At 49.8% G+C, this 14,242-nt stretch overlaps 1 protein-coding gene across 1 annotated transcript in view; it reads right to left on the bottom strand.

Annotated features, from left to right (window-relative positions):
- FOXO3 (forkhead box O3) overlaps window positions 1–14,242 on the bottom strand; it is a 113,880-nt gene that overhangs the window by 12,639 nt on the left and 86,999 nt on the right. Inside the window, exon 3 of the mRNA XM_051854457.2 lies at window positions 4,405–5,840. Within this exon, the coding sequence (XP_051710417.2) occupies window positions 4,440–5,840 (1,401 nt within the window). The 3' untranslated portion in view covers window positions 4,405–4,439. The remainder of the gene's footprint in view (window positions 1–4,404; window positions 5,841–14,242) is intronic.

Here is a 14,242-nt window from a genome sequence, read left to right on the forward strand (position 1 = left end):
CAGGATCCACTTACAGCGAATGTTATTTACAAGATGTTGACTGTTGGGCATTGCGGGCATGGCATTCAACGGGAACTTAAACTGGACAAGAACTGGTGATTTTTCACCCATCTATTTATGCTCAACCTAAGCTCTGTGGCCAAAAGACAGCTTGCAGAAAGTCACGTATAAACGCAAGTGCTTGAGACAGGAGCCCTTCAGGCCCTGTCCCTGTGCTTAGCGGGCTGCCCAGAGGAGAGTGCAGGTGCACTACAAAACCCACAGGCCCAGGAAGAGGAGCCTTGGTGCTAGACGTCACTGCTTTCCAGGGAAAAAATAACGCATGGGCGGAGTGCACCAGCTTTGACAAAGAAAACACCTGTTCACAGCTGTATAAATTTTCCTTAACAGTCAACACTAAAAAGACCCTGACAGTCACTCCCTCTGCGAGTGACAGTTCAGATGATCCCTGCAGAGCAAAATTCTTCTGGTCAGCACACTGTAACTGAAGAACCTAGTCACTAGTGCAAGTAACAGGGTATGTTCTACGTGCAATACACAATAGATCCACATTTACTGTATGTTTACCATATGTGACATTCCCCAAAACAGAAATAGCCACACGGAGGAGAAAATAGAACTCTTCCTCTGTTACCTGTAGTTGGTCAGCATTAGTCCTATCTTCCAACATAAATTTTAAGAATATAATAGAATTGCAGCACTCAAATATCAAACAAGTATCCAACATTTACCACTTTTTGAGACGTGGCCTCTGGGGTTCCCAGACAAGCACATCACTGCTGCTTCAGAGTGGTTCTATATTTTGTCATGTATCACCTCACTAGGGCCAACACACAGACAGAATGTTGGGCTTTGAGTTTAAAATTGTACATACAAAGCACCTTGCTTCTGTCCCTTTTCAGCAAGGGAAGAACTTGATATTCTCAGAGATTTATTAGTGACATGTCCAGTGGCAGAAACAGGAAGAGAGCTACCCCTCCGGAGGATGTTTTCCAATCCTTATCATAAAGCAGTTTAATAAACAAAGCTAAATCCTGGCCTGCTCCCAGCAGGGTCTCTGCAGGTCAAAACATGAAGAGGCATGAGCGAGCCTATGAATTTCGGCATCTTCTGCCATCAAAAGGTGAGCCTGAAGCTGCTGCCCCTCCCCCAGTGAGGTGAGGGACAAGCCCAACCTCAGAGGGCTCACTGGGAGCTGGCCTTGCAGCCACATGCAAGCATGTGCACCCAGCCTTATCGGCCCCCGAGAGGAGACAGCGCCTGACACACCCCAGCAGCTGGCACTCATACAAAGGTATGGCTATCTTTCCTTCTGCAGACAGACCCGCAGGTCAGCGGACTTTGACACGTGTCTGAAACGGATGACGTGGGTGAAATGCCCAGCTGACTGGAGGAGCAGCGCACTGCAGTCCTCCCCAGGACAGAACTGCTCCACCCACAACACAGGAAGGCTGCAGAACAGGGCCACAGACCTGTTAGCAAGCCGGGCTCAGTCTGGGAAACAGCTGGTGGTGGGGGGAGGGGAGGGCAGAAGGGAGGGCAAACCCAGATAATCATTACAGCAGTTTGGTTAACTTGGGAGATGTGTGAGATTCTGACCTCAGGCCTGTTTTGCATATTTAAGAGTTTTTAGTCGACTGATAGTTATCTGTTAAATTTCACAGTACAAAAATACACTTGGGGCCATGCGAGCTTCTGGCTGATTAGAGGAACAATTCATTCTAAGACAAAAGGGAGATTCCCAAATCCCGAAAACCAGGCTCTGTCCTTGGCCCCACTGTCCTTGGGACATTCTTCCTCTGGTGTCCTACTGAGCCAGGGAACCTGCAGGAAAAGTAATTTTCATTTTTAACTGAAGAAATAACTTCTCAAAACTACCTTGGTGCGTGCCCCCAAGCTTCTGAGGAAAAGGTGACTAAATGACCCTAAGTTCCACCAGGTCATCCTGACAAAATGCATCACTCCCAAAGTAGTAATTTATTATTATCAAAACCATGGGTTGTCACATAAGTATCTTAATTTCCCTTAAAAGGTATTTTGTATAATCTTATATAATTACACATACACAAGAATGGTCTGCTGGTTAATGGAAAGGAAAAGCTACACTCGCTGGAACAATCAGACGAAAACTGACAGTGCATTTTCTGATTTTGTTCCTTCCGATGAACTTGGGCGTCTCCTTAGAACTACACTTGATTTTCCTAGAAATTGGGAAGTGTTCAGAACGGGAGCCGGCAGAGCAGTAGTAGGCGAGCTTGCCCTTGAAACACTCCTCAAGAAGTAGGATGAACGCTGAGGTCTTCTGCCAGCAGCACTGCCCCCCACCCCCCACACACACCCCAGGCTGGAAGGGCTCGGCTCTGCCCTCTCTCCCTCCTTCATCCCCTCCCTTCCCTCTCTGTTTTGTTTCTGTCTCAGCAAGCTGCTTCCCCCCTGCTTTGAAGGATATAAAAGAGAAGTGGAAGGCTGGAGTCACAAAAACCCTCTCCTGTTGGACCCTCTGCTCCTGGTGAAGGAATTACAAGGGTCTCCCACGGGGAGCTCACTGAGCACCCCCCCACCCCAGCTGTAGAAAGGGAACGCCAGGAGCCCTGTGAGGCTGCGCCTTCTCAGCCTTCCCAGGCAGACCAGGCCCCCGTGGAACGCAGGCGCACGTTCATTTTAGACCCTTAGGTATTTAGCTTTTAGAAGGCATGGTGTCTCCAGAACATGATTGTGACTTGTTAAGGACCCAGTGGTGTTTCAACCACTGCGCTAAAGGCCCACCCCATCCTCGTACTCACAGCTCAGAGGCTAAGTGACACACCCACAGTGGCAGCCAGCACGAGATGAAGTGGGACTGAAACCCCAATTCTTTTTTTTTTTTTTTTTTTAAGATTCATTTTAGGGCTGGCCCTGCGGCTCACTAGGCTAATCCTCCGCCTTGCGGCGCTGGCACACCGGGTTCTAGTCCCGGTCGGGGCGCCGAATTCTGTCCCGGTTGCCCCTCTTCCAGGCCAGCTCTCTGCTGTGGCCCGGGAGTGCAGTGGAGGATGGCCCAAGCGCTTGGGCCCTGCAACCCATGGGAGACCAGGATAAGTACCTGGCTCCTGCCATCAGATCAGCGCAGTGCGCCGGCTGCAGCACGCTGGCCGCGGCGGCCATTGGAGGGTGAAGCAACGGCAAAGGAAGACCTTTCTCTCTGTCTCTCTCTCTCACTGTCCACTCTGCCTGTCAAAAAAAAAAAAAAAAAAAAAAAAAAAAAAAAAAAAAAGATTCATTTTATTTATTTGAAGGCACAGTGATAGAGAGAGGAAGAAAGAGAAAGAGATCTTCCATCTGCTGGTTCATTCCCCAAATAGCCGCACTGGCCGGGTGTGGGGCCAGGCTGTGGCCAGGAGCTTCATATCTTGGTCTCCCATGTGGGTAGCAGGGGCTCAAACATTTGGGCCATCATCAGCTGCTTTCCCAGGTGCATTAGCAGGGAGGCAGATTGGAAGTGGAGCAGCCAGGACTTAAACCAATGCTCTGGTATGGGGTGCCAGTGTTGCAGGCGGAGGCTCTACTCACTGTGCCACAATGCCAGGCCCCCAAAACCCCAACTCTTGATTCCAGTTTATCTCTTACCACATCACAGTGCCTGCTCCTTCTGGTTCCAACAGCATTAAAAGCCACAATAAACAAAAAACCTGTCACTTCTCACAGCTGACATGTCAATCTGTTTGAAATCAGAAACTATTTACAGGATGGGGAACAAGGAGTAGCCCGTGAGTAAATGTCCCTCACAGAAACTTGTGATTTCAGCTTAATTCTTCTGTTTTCATAAATGCTTAGAGCCTGAGCACTAAGGATTCTGAGCACTATGATGAGAATGATCCGACATCTCTTTCTTCTGATTGAAACCTTTGTATATGAAAGAATCCAGAAATCCACATCCTACAGAAAGAAGCACCCGGACATCATGACTGTACCAGAAAAAAGAGAGGAAGAATCCATAACAGCAAAGACTGAGAACAGCAGTGCTACACCTGAGCATCTTTCTGAGAAGATCCTTTGGCTGCATGTCTTTAACCCTAAAGGATGGCCTAAGCCTCCCACCAGCTTCCTCTCCCTTGTCTTCTGTTTTCATGCATCCACCCATCAAGTAGAGGGACTGTGTCCTAGGCCAGCGGGACGGACGGATACAAGGAGTGAGGTGTCTCCATGGTATGCGCTTTCACTAGCAGGCAAGTTTCTGAGCTCCGCAAACCATGGGGAGGGGTCCCTATGAGTTGCTGTGGGGACCGCCCTGTGTGGTTTAACAGATGACTCTTTGAGAGGGCCTCCAGATGGAGTAAAGTTCAAGGCAAACAGAAGACAGGCTTCCCCCCAGGCACCCCCACCCCCACCCCGCCCATCACCTCCACCAAAGCACTGGGCACTGACCTGCTTTGCCCACTTCCCCTTGCCTCAGCGGTCCTTCAGCCCGGCACCCAGCTCTGAGATGAGGCCTGCTTAGCACCAGTGAAGCTCCCCACGTTCAAACCAACAACGTTCTGTGTGGAGATGAGGGAGTCAAAGTTAAAATCCAACCCGTCCGCGTCCATGAGTTCACTACGGATAATGGACTCCATGTCACATTCCAAGCTCCCATTGAACATGTCCAGGTCCAAGTCGCTGGGGAACTTCTCGTGGCCCATGACGGGAAGGTTTGCACTAGCTGAGTACAAGGAGGAGCCTGAGAGCGAGTCCGAGAGGGTTTGCATAGACTGGCTGACGGGAGACGGCTGCTGGTGTTTGGCTGACCCGAGGCTGCTGGAGTCACTCAAGCCCATGCTGCTGACGGAATTCGACAAGGCACGGCTGCCACCGAGAGCGCCCTGGGTCTGGTGCTGGTGGTGGAGCAAGTTCTGATTGACCAAACTCCCCTGGTTAGGCTGGGCAGCAAAGGACATCATCGGGTCATTGCGCAGCATCACGTGCCGGCGGGAGTTCTGGGCAGACACAGCGGTGCTGGCCTGAGACATCAAGGGGTCCGACTGGGTCATCATGACGTCGCTGTGGCTGAGCGAGTCTGAAGTGAGCAGGTCTTGGAGTGTCTGGCTGCCGTAGTGCGACATGGAAGAGAAAGTGGCTGGCTTGTTCTCCTGGATGGTCTGCATGGGGGACTGGCGCAGGGAGTTCAGAGACGACGGCCCGAACACCGTGCTGTTAAAGGAGCCGGTCGGAGAGCCCAGGCCGGAGCCCTTGGCGGCGTAGGGGAAGCTGGAGCTCCGCTGCATGAGCGTCCCGGGGGGTGACGGCTGGGAGGACGGCAGGGGGATGTTGTCCAGCAGGTCGTCCATGAGGTTGTCAGCCAGCCCGTCGTTCAGGTTCATGGTGCCCGCCATGTCGGTGAGCCGCGGCAGCTCCACGGCGCACGGCTTGCTCGCAGAAGGCGACAGGCTGGCGGAGCTGCTGTACAGCATCGGGGAGAGCGGAGCATCGTCGTCCTGGACCTCATTAAGCTCTGTGCTCGCCAGGATGGGCGACAGGCGGCCGCTAACCGTGCTGGCGTTGGAGTTGGTGCGCGAGCGGAAGTCCGTCCAGGCGTCCAGCTCGTCGCTGCTGCGCGACGTGGGGCTGCCGGGCCACTTGGCCAGTTGGGAGGGGCTGTCGTCGGCCGCCTCGGGTGCCGTCTGCAGGGCCGCCTTCTTCTTGGCGGCGCGGCCACGGCTCTTGGTGTACTTGTTGCTGTTGTCCATGGAAACGGCCCGCCGCCGGGGCGCCTTCCCGCTCTTGCCCCCATCGGGGTTGATGATCCACCATGAGCTCTTGCCCGTCCCCTCGTTCTGCACCCGCATGAACCGACTGTGCAGCGACAGGTTGTGTCGGATGGAGTTCTGCAGAGGAGAAGGAAAACGCAGAATGTGAGCCAGGTCGGTCCAGAACTGAGGGCTCAGAACCCCCAGCCCAGCAGACTCCTTATTTGCAAAAGCCGCTTCTCACACCAGGGGCTTAAAAAGCTTAACTGAGAAGACCAACAGCCGCACCACTCTCCAAAACAACATCAAACGGAAGGCTTCCCATCCTGGAGAAGGACAGACGGTTGCGGAGCAAAGCTGCTGCTCCCCCCAGTTCCTAGCTTTCACTCTATTTCCTATTCTGGGGTTCCCACTTGTAATTTATGAGCACACCACTTCCTCCCTGCACTTTGCAACCACCCTCTGGCTCCTTAAGGTAACCCATCCCCTGGGTGGCTCTTAGCTTCTCTTCTGCTCCCCTCCTCCAGGCACCCAGGGGCAGCAGCCACCTCTTCCTAACCACTTCCATGAGTTGAGAACTGGTGCGAAATTTTTACCCACCCTCTCTACCACTCCATCTCAGCATGCCACAACTTCACGCCTTGTTACGTGACACCCAGCAGAACTTGTTGGGCCAACAAAAGGTAGGCAAGTCTCCCGCTGCACTCCCGCTGCAAAGCACCATGGGCTGAGCTCAGCAGCTCCTCCCAGAGTACCATATGAACGGGGGTGGGGGAAGGGGACTGACAGCGGAGAGGCCTGCGCACACAGCCTCAGCACCCTGTTGACAGCACACGTGCGCCTTTGATGGGACGTGGTGAAAATGGTATTGACCTCTGTGGTCTTGCTTCCAAAACCCACAGGCCCCGTCTACTCATGAGCAAGACCTCAACTGAGGAGCATTCACAAAATGTATGTTCAGTGCTCCTCAAAACGGTCACGGCCAAGAGCTGCCTGAGGAGACAGGAGGGGCGGCTCCAGATGCAGTGGTGTGGACTGTGGGACACTTGAGGCTCTGGGACAGGAAAGGGACCTGTAGTAACAGTTGAGACAAGTGTGCCATCCTGTAAGAGGTTAACAACAGGGGACCGTGCGATGTTGGGTATGTGGGAACTCCACAGCAGCTTGGCCACTCTACTTTTGCAGACGTAAAACTATTCTAAAATGAAAGGTTTATGATTTTAAAAACACAGGAGGGTAAAACACCCTCACAACTCTAATGGCTGCACCCATCTTGCAAGCATCCTCCTCCCGACATGGTGGACTCACCCAGTGGAGACGGATGACCCAGATTCAGTCCCGTCTCTGCCGCTGACCAACCATGTGACCCTGAACAAATCGCTTATCTGTCTGCCGCAGCTGCGGTGCCCGTCTTCATTATGGTCACAATCATCTCCCAACCACCCCTCCCTGACAGGGATGACGTAAGGGCGATGGATGATAATACACTTCTGAAGCCAGTCACGCTAGGAAGCCACAATGTTCCTACCGCCCTTATAAAGCACAGAGTCCATGGGGGAGAGTGCCCACGGCCTGGGGCAGGCCACTCTAATCCCTAAAGTGCCTCATATGCGGTGAAAAAGAGCAGCTGATGGTATTCACCACATCTGGAACAGCACCTGCAGGCCAGATGAGGCTTTATTTATTGCCTGATGCTGTATATTAAACATGGACAATCCTAAAAGCTACCATATTTTTAAAAAAATTGGCAATCACCAACTGTATTTATGTAGAAGATACAAATACATGTGTTCTACCAGAATGTTTTTAAAACACAGAAAGTCAGCAGGATTTTACCGTAAGTAAATAACCCAAAATACTCAAAAGTGTTTCCCGTGTAAGACAGGACTGCAGTGCAGGCTAGGCAATGAGCATTAGTAATCACGGGTCATAAGCTGGCATTCCTACAACTGCCAGGGAGACCCATTTGAGAGAAGAAAATAGACAACGTGCTGAGTATGATGAAACAAATGTTGCCCGGGAGACTACATATTCCACACCCCTTCACTCTAATGGTTTTTAAAAAGAATAATGGCATCTCCACCAAAGGTCCAGAAATTACATTTGTTTAAAAAGTAGGGGTGGGTGTTTGGCTTGGTGGTTGACTCTGGTTAGGATGCCTGAATCCTACAGCAGAGTGCCTAGGATCAAGTCTGGGCTCTGTTCCCATTACAGTTTCCTGCTAATGTGCGCCTTGGGAGGCAGCAGGTGATGACTCAAATACTTTGGCTCCTGCCACCCATGTGGGAGACCTGGATTGAGTTCCTGGCTCCTGGCTTCAGCCTGGCCCAGCACCAGCCATCAGGGGTATTTGGAGGATGAAACCAGAAGGTGGGAGCTTTATCTGTCTCTCTGCCTCTCAAAAAAATAAATAGAAAAACACTTTCTCTATGAAATAGGTATGAAGCACGCAGTTATCATCATGTACTCTACAGGGTCCAGAAAGCAGGCAAGTGCATACTCAGATGACTTGATATGTTAAACAAAAACTTAAGCTTCTGGGTGAAAAAATTCTATGTGGGGCAATATGAATATGGACCCCTCCCTAATTAACAAGGAAGAATTAACAAGGAAGACCAGTTGTAAATATTCAGCTATATTCAGCCACATCCTCCTTAAAAATGTTTAGGGAATGATATTTTTATAAGAATATTAATTCCAAAGCGAGAGAGAGAGAGAGAGAGAGAGAGAGAGAGAGGCAGGCATTGTATACAACTCTAAAATGCCCCATATGGATTTTCTGATAGGCATCTACTACTTTGACTCTAACCTCCAACAACACACGTGTATAATTTTATACAATTGCAAGGTACAACTAGTTAAAATCTACAGACAGATTTTCAGACACATTAAGAGTTGAAGGGCATATGGTAAAAAGGGCTGGGACAACCACATCCAGCACCAGAAGCACAGAGTGTCAGGTCTGAGAAGGACCACGCATCCGGATCCCTAATTGCCAGGGTGAAGCAGCAAGGGCCTGGCAGATGACAGCATCAGCAGGTTTTCAGACTCATTGTCTCCAATCCACATAATAAACCTGCAGTTAATAGGTCAGTACTGCATTTTACATATGAAGGCCCAGACTGAGATATTAAATAACTTAACACAAGGTCCCACAGCTGGCACCTACATGAACCAAAACTGAAATTGTTTCCCAACACTAACCCAGGGCTTTTGCCACAATCTTTCATAGGCCCACCACCAAATTATTTAAGTTAATTTCATTTATTTGTGCCAACAATTAAAATAAAGAGAAACATCTAAAGAAACAACCATTTCAGAAAGAAGAGGGATATAAAAGCACATAATCCTACTACTGGAATTTTGTTTTTCATATGAAATAGTAGTAATAATTTCATTTGTCCTTCCTTAAATTTTTTTTCCCTAGGAATTTTCTAAAAAGAAAGCCTGGGGCCGGCATTGTGGTGTAGCAAGTAAAGCCATCTGCGATGCCAGCATCCCATATGGGCACTGGTTCTTGTCCTAGCTGCTCCACTTCTGATCCAGCTCCCTGCTAATGTACCTGGGAAAAGCAGCAGAAGATGGCCCGAGTGCTTGGGTCCCTGCATCCATGAGGGAGACCCAGATGGAGTTCCTGGCTGATGGCTTTGGCACAGCCCAGCCTTAGCCATTGTGGTCATCTGGGGATTGAACCAGTGAGTGGAAGATGTAGCTTTCAAAATAACTAAATAAATTCTTAAAAAAAACCAAACAAACAAAAACAAAAACAAAACCAGCCTCTCTCTGAGAAGAGTACACCCAAAAGCACAAGCTGGCTCTGCAGCACATGTGTGGCTTCCTTTAAGGAAGGCAGCCACCACCACACTCATTCCAGGAGGGGAGCCATGTCCCACGTTAGCTGCTCTCAGAATCGGACACAAAGCCCGACTTCGTAAATGCGTGATTAGCTTCAGCGTCCCATCTTGGCTGGTCTCTCATCTCAGAGGTTTATTAGTGGCAGAATGCGTTCCTCGAGGCTTATTACCTACAAAACACTCGGGCAGGTTTTTCCAGTTACATAACCAAGACAGTGGGGACAGAAACTGTGCCACCACTGTGCTGCTTTTGCAGCGCGGGCTGCCCGGCCTTCTAGTTAGGAAGTCCACGGCTGAAAGTGGGGCACTGGCAACGGCCAACACAGGCGGCTTCTCTGCCCATTCCCAGGGCAGACACCAAGGTCAGATGCCGGAGAAATGCTGCATTGCTTTTTCCTGAGGTCAGGATTCTGGTGGTTAGCTTCCTTCCCTAATCTTGGTGAGGCAGGAAAAGTAAACAAATAAACATTGCAGAGCTGTAATGTTCCTTCCCCACACCTGCCCTGGTAACAAAGAATGGGGATATGATTTCTACAAAACTTCTGCCACCTCAGTCACAGGTACGTGCACGTATTCTATGGTCTCCACTGATTCGTGCATTATCTTACTGATTCTATGGTCTCTACTGATTCGTGCATTATCTTACTGATACGGTCTTAAGTTTCTCAAAATGTACATTAGTGTGGGAATTGGGAATCGGATAGAAGGAGACTGACTCTTCCCATCACATCCAAATTCGGGTGCACATTTAGAAATACCCCATGAGGCAGGCCAAGATTAACTGGCCGAAGAACTAGGGATATGCTTTTGTCAAGATTGTAAGGTACAAATCACCAACCGGGACTTCTACAGCTACAGCGCAGGCCACCTGTCCTCATGTTTCCTTACTACGACCCCCAACCCAAAGCCATCTGCTTATTGAGATCCAATATTTAGAAGTCAAGATTCTGCTGACTGAGGAGAAAGCATGCATCTCTAGCCAAGACCTTAGCTCTAGGAACAGCTACATCAGCTTTTCCCCAACTTGGCCCCAAAAGGTGTGGAGAACCCTTAAAACAATGCAGTTACAAATGCATACGAAAGGACAACAGAAATAAGAGTATTTCTTGTTCTCGTTTATGTCAGTCTTCTCTTTCACAAAACCGTTTATAATGAAGCGAAGTCCTGCCTAGGGGCCAGGGGCAGAAACCCATACGGTGCAGTGAACCAGTAACCCGCAGCCCTGTTTGCTGTAGCAGGCACAGGAAGGTGACAGCTCACGGTCATGGTGACTGCATCGTGTGGGCCACTGCCTGGCCTACCTTGAAGACACTAGCGTAATGATGACTGCACTTACCAGAACCTGGAAATGAGTTTTTTTTTTTTTTTCTTGCTATAACGTATAGTTTTCTATCGCAAGATGCATTTATTGCTAAGGCTAAAGTGTCCAGGGTCCCTACCTATATGGCAGTTGGTTGTAAAGACAGATGGATCCAAAACAGATCAGGCGTCAAAAAGAAGCTGCCTGAAATCATAACAATAAAAAAAGGATCCCACCAGCGATTTGCAAAGTGGTAACACACATGCAATTTTCAGGTGGCCCATGGAGGGAGGCCATGCGCCGTTCCTTGCTGTCAGCCTGCTCTGTGGTAGAGCAACCCTGCACAGGTTACTCAGCCTCGTGTCACTGCTGAAAGAGATGGGGACAAAAACAGTCTCTCCAGGTTCTCTGGGAAGATTAAAAAAAAGCTCTGCATGCAAACTGGTGCTCAGCGGAGCGCCAAGCATGAAAGCAGCCCTGGACAGCTGCTGGTTCCCGCGCACGGAAGCATCACCAACCTGAACTGACTCTTTTCCGGGCGTCCTGTACTTTAAGCCAGAAGGTGAAGGGGCAGTGCCTTACAGGAAAGGAGTTCGAACTTTTTACAAAAGTATTTGAGAGGCGCTCTGCGAGTGCAGAGTAACTGGTCGTTTCTCAACCATCACAATGCTCGGTGCGCCCCGGCCCCTTCCACGCCGTGTTTACCTTGTGGAGACTGTCCACTAACCCAGACACCAGCTGCATGTGCTTCCCCTGCAACACAGAGGTTTCTGTCTGGAAGCAACATGTGGTATCAATTTATCTTTCTCAGCAACAGCAACAAGAAATCTACTCACTTTAAAAATAAAAAGGAGTTATGCAATTTAACTCTTAAAAGCGCACCCTTCCCTCCATTTTCTTAAGGAAAAAAAAAAAGACTATCACCTCCCCTTTCTTTTTTCAAGCTGCCTGGAGAGTAGCAAGATGGGCTGTGACTGGCAGTTCAGGAGGCAGCCTGCAGCCTGTAGGCCTCTCTCGGTCCTTAGCAGGTCACTTTAAACACAGTGCTCATCCACCTGTGTCTTGGACCGGCGTTTCAAGTGGGTCTCCCTGCCTGCCTCGTGGGCACTGGTGATTCAGAATGAGGCTGCCAAATGTCTGAATTCTAACACAGGCCTCTGCTAAGCCACAGGCGACAGCAGTCATGTGACTGGCCCCGTGGAAACCATCGGAGTCCCAGAGAGCCCCAGAGGCCTGTGCGCCAGAGCAGAGTGAGGCCGAGAGACAGCTTCAGGGCAGGGTCTGGGCGGGTGCCCCCGGCCTAGGAGGACAGTCCCAGGCAGGTCTCCGGGCTGGTGCTGCGATCTTGCTTCAGTAGTGGTGGCTGCCCACTGGAAACACCGGGGAGGCTTTAAACCCTCCCTATTCCCAGAGCTCTCGATTCAGCTGGTGGAAGGCCTGGGCACAGGTACGGTTTTCAAAGCTCCACAGATTATTCTGGTATGTGATTAGGGCCGGGAACCATCGGAACTTTCCCCTCAACGTTTCCAGTCACTGAGAATCTGGTTCCAAAACCTGATGATTCCCAGTCTTCCCAGGTCTGGTGGCACAGCACAGTGCTGTCGTTCAAGTCCAAGTTCTCCCCAGTTAGAAGACAAGGGTGAGAACTGCGGTCGGAGAGGAAAGCTGTAATCATTATACTGGGTAAAATGGGAACTAGATCAATTTTCCAGATAACTGAAGCCAGAATCTGCTTTTTCTTAGAAAGTGACGACGCAGGGGGAAGGGCTCCTTGACCTTGCACTGTCCTTGGACAGCCACCTGGCTGCCCCAGGATGCTCCGCCACAGCCATGGGTGGGAGAGGACACAGGAACTGATACAGGCTGTCTCGGACAGCCACTGGGCCGGAGTCTAGCTGCCTATTCTTGTCTGGATTTGATCCACTTTGGGATGAACATGTTGCTTAAAAGTAAGTACACAGAGTGTAACAGCATAATATAGGCTTTAAGTCAGAAGATTTTTATTTTAGATGTAATATTGGCTATAATGGCAAAACAGCAAACGACTGAGGCTTTCAGATGGAGAAGGAAGCATAAATAAACTTCCACACAAAGGACTGAACACCCAACTCTGAAGTGTGAGACAAGTTCCAGACGAGCCCCATTCTTACTCTTGTCTAAAACTCTCGAAATGTTAAACTATTAAGGGACAGGCTTTATTAAAAAAAGATCTAAAATAAATGTTGTCAAGAACTTGGATGAAGGACTAAATTTCCAGCTAGAAACAAGACTTCCTGTTAAATTTGTTGACAATAATCCCCTACCCACAGAGATCTCCTTTGGAAACTAAACATTTAAGTTGTTATGCAGTAGGCAAGTGACAGGCTCTGGTCCCTCATTAGGAGGAATAAAATAATAACCATGAGGAATCCACTCACTGTCCAAACAATCCTAGGCTTTCCAGGGGTGAGGGGAGGTGCTGGGCAACTTTTCCTGCCTCCAAAAGAAGAAGAAATTCTAGATGGCAAAAAAGTTCTCTTAAACAGTACACACACACACACCATGGCTATGCTATATTGCCATTCTGCTGGGTTTTCTCATTTTAATCTTTATTTTTCCAGCAATCTTTTTGAGCTCTTCCACAGCTGTTTCTGCTCTTGGAGGGCAGGAGGGAACATTCCATTCCTCACAGCCAAACCTGCACTTCCGGCACACAGCGAACCCTGGCAGCCCTGCAGCTTCTGCCCACACCCACTCCCTGCAGCGCCTGCCCCTCCCCCACATCGCCCCACACAGGGGGCAGCAGCTGAGGGCAGGCAGCCGGCGGCTTTTCAAGTCCCCGGAAAACTGCTGTGCTTGGCCCACTCTGCTCCCTCTCTCTGAACTTCCCCTCTGATGTTACTGCAATGTTTCCCCTCCAGTAAGCGACTGGGCAAACGCCATCTACTGAAAGTCCCTTCTGAGATCCCACAGTCGGCCAAGCCACTGGGTGCCTCAAAGGGTTAAAAAAGCCACGCAGTTACAGAACATTCTTGAAACTGACTCTGCAAAGAGCTGAAAGTTTTATTATTAACCTAATATTCACCTAGATTAAAAAAATCAATCAGGCCACACCTCTTTCCAGTGTATGGAAATGGGGAGAAGAAAAGGGCATTAGAGATACACACCCAGAACCCAGGCACGCATCAGAGAGCAGAATCCTTTTCAGGACATCAGACAAGCATTCAGGGCAGGAGGCTCCATGAGGACAGGAAAAGAGGACTGGGACTCTCTTGTGCTGGGAGACAGTAACCCTAACTTTACAGTGACGGGAGCTGAGGAACAGTGAGCCACAGGGTCACAGGTGAATTCACCAGCTAGTGTGGCAACACAGCTGAGAGCACTCAGGGTTCGGGGCCTCGAGGTGT

Source organism: Oryctolagus cuniculus, chromosome 5 (assembly GCF_964237555.1).
Source record: "Oryctolagus cuniculus chromosome 5, mOryCun1.1, whole genome shotgun sequence".
NCBI lineage: Eukaryota > Metazoa > Chordata > Mammalia > Lagomorpha > Leporidae > Oryctolagus > Oryctolagus cuniculus.